Genomic DNA, 5,102 nt, shown 5'->3' with positions numbered 1-5,102 from the left:
AGGGGTGGAGGGCACCGGGTGAGCCGTCTCTCTCCTCTCTTCCTCGTGCCCCCGCTTTTGTAACATGTGTCGGGGTTCGGGGGAGGCAGGGTAGGGGGGACACCTTTGTTTTCCTTTTGGGGAGCAGATTCCTCCTCTCTCTTTCTCTCTCTCTCTCTCTGGCTCCTGGCGGCTTAAGTTCCTTCTGGTTTGGTGTTTCCAAGGCCCAGAGCTGTTTTGGAGCATGGAGTACCAGTTTCCCCCAGTCCCAACCCCTGTCCTCCACCAGCGGGGGGCCCAGCCCTGGGGAGGGGTATAAGCTGTCCCCAGCCCGGGGAGGGCAGCCTGACAAATCGGGGCAAGGGGGTGGGGGCGGGCCTCAAGGTTGGGGGAGTGAGGGGCGGGGGAGCATTTTCTCTGGTTCTGAAATACTTGCGAAGCTGCAGTCAGGGTTTCTTCTGGGCTGTTGTGGTTAGAGGACCAGGGAGAGGGGGGCGGGGGAGGTATAGGCTGGGTCTGGGGACTTCCACGAGCACCATAATTTCTTGCGGGTGAAACCTTCAGCAGAGGCGGGTGTAGAACTCCATGGTGGGAAGAGCTGTCTGTTAGTGGAGCCGGGCAGGGCTGCAGCTGCAGGCCTGGGCTCTTGGGGATGGTCACTTCCTCCCCTGAAAGTTTTGGGAAATCTGCAGCTCTGAGGCAGGCAGCAGGGGGCACGGATGGAAGAGATGACGTTTCAGGATCGCTTTTGCCTTGAAATTACGGTGGTCGGTGGAGCACCCCCTTTGAGGGAGGTGGGGCGGGGTCCCTCCGAGCTGCTCCCCTCCCCCTTATCCCTTCCCCCATCTCATAGAGGCCTGGGCAACCAGCCCACCGCCCTGCCCCTCACTGCACCCCTCCACTCTCTCCCTCTCTTTCTCCTGGAGTCTCTCTCCCACCCAGCACCAGACACTCTTCTTGCAGGCCCGGTGGTGGTTTGGATACGGCAGCCTGGGATCTTTTCTCTTCGAAGGGCGGGTGGGAGGAGGCTGGAGGGCAGAGGAGGTATTGGGAGCTTGGTGCTGGGGAGGGGTCCTTGCTGGCAAAGGCCCCAGGCAGACCCTTCCTCATCTTCTCCCCCTTCCCCAGGGTAACCTCTAACCACGTTTTCCTCCTCCATGCCCTGCCAACCAGGCCAGGCTCTGAGACCTCCCACTGTCCCCCCACCCACACACACACACAAACACATCTGCTCAGTTGTCACAAAGCTGGCGGGGGACCTAGCTTGGGGAGAGGGGAGACCCAGGCACAGGGGAAAAGGGCAGAGGCCAGTGTGCTGGACAGAAGGTGCAGGCCAACCCCTCAGGGCATTGGGGACAGGGAGCTGGTGGAGCCCCAAGCTCCCCTCCCCCTCCTAAAACAGGGCATGCGCCTGGCTGCTTTGTGCCTGGAGACCCTTGGGTCAAAATGTCCCCCTGCTGCTGTGAAGGGAGGGCTGGATATCCGCACGCACCCACCTGAGCCTCCTGAAGAATGAGGCTGGAAGTGGGGGAATGAGAAGTGTCCAAGCCCCTCTAACCACTGGGGCCAACCCCCCCGCCCCCAAGCCAGCACTAAGTCCCAGCCCTCCCCGTCCCCTCGGGGCCAGCTGCTTTGGTGACAGACCAAGCAGGAGCAGAGAATTCACTACAAACTCTCACCCTGGCCTGTCCGTGGGTTCTGCTAGCAGGGAGGTGAGAGGGAGGCCCCCAGCCATCCTGGATGGAGGGACATCCCCTCTATAGGCGGAGGAGGGGAGCCTGGCCACACTGTGAAAGTTCAGACCTCCACCGGGTCAGTAAGGGGAGGCTAGGAGTAGGCGGCGCTGGGACGTGACTGGGCAAGGGTGGGCAGGCTATTGGTGGCCAACGAGATGCAGTTGAGGTTTTCCTCCTTTTCAGGGAATGGGGGGGTGGGGCGGGGCCCCCCACCTTTCTGACATCAGCGCTGCCTTGGTCCCTCCTCCCGAGCCGGGGATGGTTGCAGGTAAATCGGGGTCAGGGCAGGGGAGGTGGGGGGGGGGGCCTATTGGGGGCGGGCTGGGTCTTTATCCTAGCACCTGGTTCCCTCCCTTGCCCCTTCTGAGCTGGACCTGGGACTGCCCCCCCAAGGGACCCTCAGTCGGGCCTGGGCCTTGGAGTGAATTCTCTGCTCACCCCCCTCTCTCCTCGCCAGCACTAACCCTTTCTTCCCAGGTGCTCTCCAGTGTGCCTCCCTTGGAGCCAGGACCTCGCCGAGCCCCCCACCACCACCACCTTGTCTCTCTTCCCTCCACACAGCTCTCCTCCCCCCCACCCAACTCTCCCGGGAGTCCTCTCCCTCCCCAAGTTCTCCCCCTCACCCTGTGCACCAGTGTCAGTGTCTGCTGCTGAATAAACCCCATGAGAGACCCTGCCGGCTGGGGGCAGGGCTGGGCACCCTCAGGAGGGGCTGGACTTTTCCGAATACCCTTCCTCAGCTACTGATTTCATGGGTACTGGGGGTGGGGGCTGCCACAGGCTGCATCAGTAACCTCGGGTGCCTCTCCCACCCTGGAATAGAAGTGCGCTCCTGACACCCACCCACAGTGGGTACAGAAACATCACTCTACCTTGCAGTTTTTGCAGGAGGAAGAAAATGGAGTTTTTAAAAAAAAAAAAAATCTGTGTCCTGGTGTGGTTGGTGAAGGATGGGACCCTTGACCCTAGCTCTTCCATAGGGGGCGCAGATGATGGCGAAGGGGCAGGGCCCCGAGTCCCTGGATCCTCAAAGCCACCAGTGGCTGCAGTGAGGAAATCTTTCCACTCCTGCTTAAGGCACACGAGATCGTCTCTGGGATGGCTCTTGCCAAACCCCTTATCCCCAGCCTGTGGGGTCTCTAGCAGCCAGGGGAGGAAAGAGGGGCACTACCTCCCACCACTAACCCTGCTCTTAATGGCCTCCAGGGTTGACATCTCCAGGGAGAGGGGCAGCTGGGTGGGGCAGGGGTCCCAGCCCGGAAACCCCCTTCCCATCACCAGCCCTACCAAGCAACCGTGACTGCAGCAGCAGGAGGGGACAGCCTGGCACCCCCCTGGCCGCGTGACCAACTTGCCTCTCTCTCTCCCCCTCCCTTGCCCCTGCTCCTCTCCCCGTGTCCTCCCCGCCCACCCACCTGGCCCAGTCTTCGTGTGCCCAGGGACTCTGCAGAAGGTGCTGGACCCCACCTCGACACACGAGTCGGAGCACCAGTCTGGCGCATGGTGCAAGGACCCACTGCAGGCGGGTGACCGCATCTACGTCATGCCCTGGATCCCCTACCGCACGGACACGCTCACCGAGTACGCCTCATGGGAGGACTACGTGGCGGCGCGCCACACCACCACCTACCGCCTGCCCAACCGTGTGGATGGCACGGGCTTCGTGGTCTATGACGGCGCCGTCTTCTACAACAAGGAGCGCACGCGCAACATCGTCAAGTACGACCTGCGCACGCGCATCAAGAGCGGGGAGACGGTCATCAACACGGCCAATTACCACGATACCTCGCCCTACCGCTGGGGGGGCAAGACCGACATCGACCTGGCCGTGGACGAGAATGGGCTGTGGGTCATCTACGCCACCGAGGGCAACAATGGGCGGCTGGTGGTGAGCCAGCTCAACCCCTACACGCTGCGCTTCGAGGGCACGTGGGAGACCGGCTACGACAAGCGGTCAGCATCCAACGCCTTCATGGTGTGCGGCGTCCTCTACGTGCTGCGTTCCGTGTATGTGGATGACGACAGCGAGGCTGCCGGCAACCGCGTGGACTACGCCTTCAACACCAACGCCAACCGCGAGGAGCCCGTCAGCCTGGCCTTCCCCAACCCCTACCAGTTCGTCTCTTCCGTTGACTATAACCCTCGTGACAACCAGCTGTATGTCTGGAACAACTATTTTGTGGTGCGCTATAGCCTGGAGTTCGGGCCACCCGACCCCAGTGCTGGTGAGGACAGCTCAAGTTCGCTCCCAAACGCCCCCTAGGTCCCAGGGTCAGGGGGTGCACTCTGTGACATCTTAGGAGACCTGGAGGTGGGTTCGGGGGAGCCCTGGAGGCAATGGCAGTGTGACATGGCAACGTGACAGAGGCTGTTCTAAGCACCCAATTAACTCCTCTGATCCTCACAGCCTAGGAGACAGGGCATATTATTGCCCCGTTTTACAGATGAGGAAACCCAAGCACTGGGTGAGTATGGGATTAGCTTGCTCATTTGAGGATTTGGACCAAGGACTCTGGGCTCCTAACCAAGCTGCACTATGTCTCCTAGAGGCCTGTGCATTTTGAGCCCTGGAACCCCTTCAACCAAAATGTTGGGTGGAAGCCCAGTATCAGTAAAACAGCAAAGCTGTGCTGCTGATGTTGGCCAGGATTGGGGGCCCCTCCACAGTCTCATTCTGCCCCCTCAGCTGCCCTGAACCAGCTCTGAGCAGCCCCACAGCTCCAGGGAGTCCCATCTAATCCAAAAGGAGGAGCTGAGGCCCCCAGAGGGAAGGGACGTGGCCGGGTCAGAGAGACCAGAGTAAGAGGAGAATGAGGGTGGGAGGTGGCCGTGTACAGCAGCCTCCAGACACCTCCTTCCTGGCGTGTCTTCCGTCGTTGCTCTCCCAGACTTCAAAGTACAAATGAGTGAATTTTTGCCACTTTCCAATGGACCCAGGGGTACAAGGGACCTCTGTGGGCAGACAGGGGCCAGGGGAGCTCTCCCAGACCTAGTGGGGACCAGGATATCTTTCAGTAGGCCTGAAGCGTGTGGCTAACCCCATCTCATATCCCCTCTCCCTTCCAGGCCCAGCCACTTCGCCACCCCTCAGCACGACCACCACGGCCCGGCCCACACCCCTGACCAGCACAGCCTCGCCTGTGGCCACCACCCCACTCCGCCGGGCGCCCCTCACCACGCACCCTGTGGGTGCCATCAACCAGCTGGGACCTGACCTACCTCCAGCCACTGCGCCCGCCCCCAGCACCCGGCGGCCCCCCGCCCCCAATCTGCACGTGTCCCCGGAACTCTTCTGTGAACCTCGAGAGGTGCGGCGGGTCCAGTGGCCGGCCACCCAGCAGGGCATGCTGGTGGAGAGGCCCTGCCCCAAGGGGACTCGAGGTGAGT

The 5,102-nt window shown here is 61.6% G+C and overlaps 1 protein-coding gene across 5 annotated transcripts in view; it reads left to right on the top strand.

Annotated features, from left to right (window-relative positions):
• ADGRL1 (adhesion G protein-coupled receptor L1) overlaps nt 1-5,102 on the top strand; it is a 47,441-nt gene that overhangs the window by 28,508 nt on the left and 13,831 nt on the right. For 3 of the 5 annotated variants that reach the window (XM_082383115.1, XM_082383113.1, XM_082383114.1), the window contains 2 exons: nt 3,140-3,940; nt 4,782-5,096. In XM_082383115.1, coding sequence (XP_082239241.1) covers nt 3,140-3,940; nt 4,782-5,096 — 1,116 coding nt within the window. Of the gene's footprint in view, nt 1-1,898; nt 1,984-3,139; nt 3,941-4,781; nt 5,097-5,102 lie in introns of all 5 variants that reach the window. The other 2 variants (XM_082383117.1, XM_082383116.1) reach the window with 1 other exon arrangement.

This window comes from Balaenoptera borealis (genome assembly GCF_965194805.1).
Source record: "Balaenoptera borealis genome assembly, chromosome: 2".
Lineage (NCBI taxonomy): Eukaryota > Metazoa > Chordata > Mammalia > Artiodactyla > Balaenopteridae > Balaenoptera > Balaenoptera borealis.
Note: the sequence above shows the minus strand (reverse complement) of the source record. Positions and strands in the feature narration are given on the sequence as shown.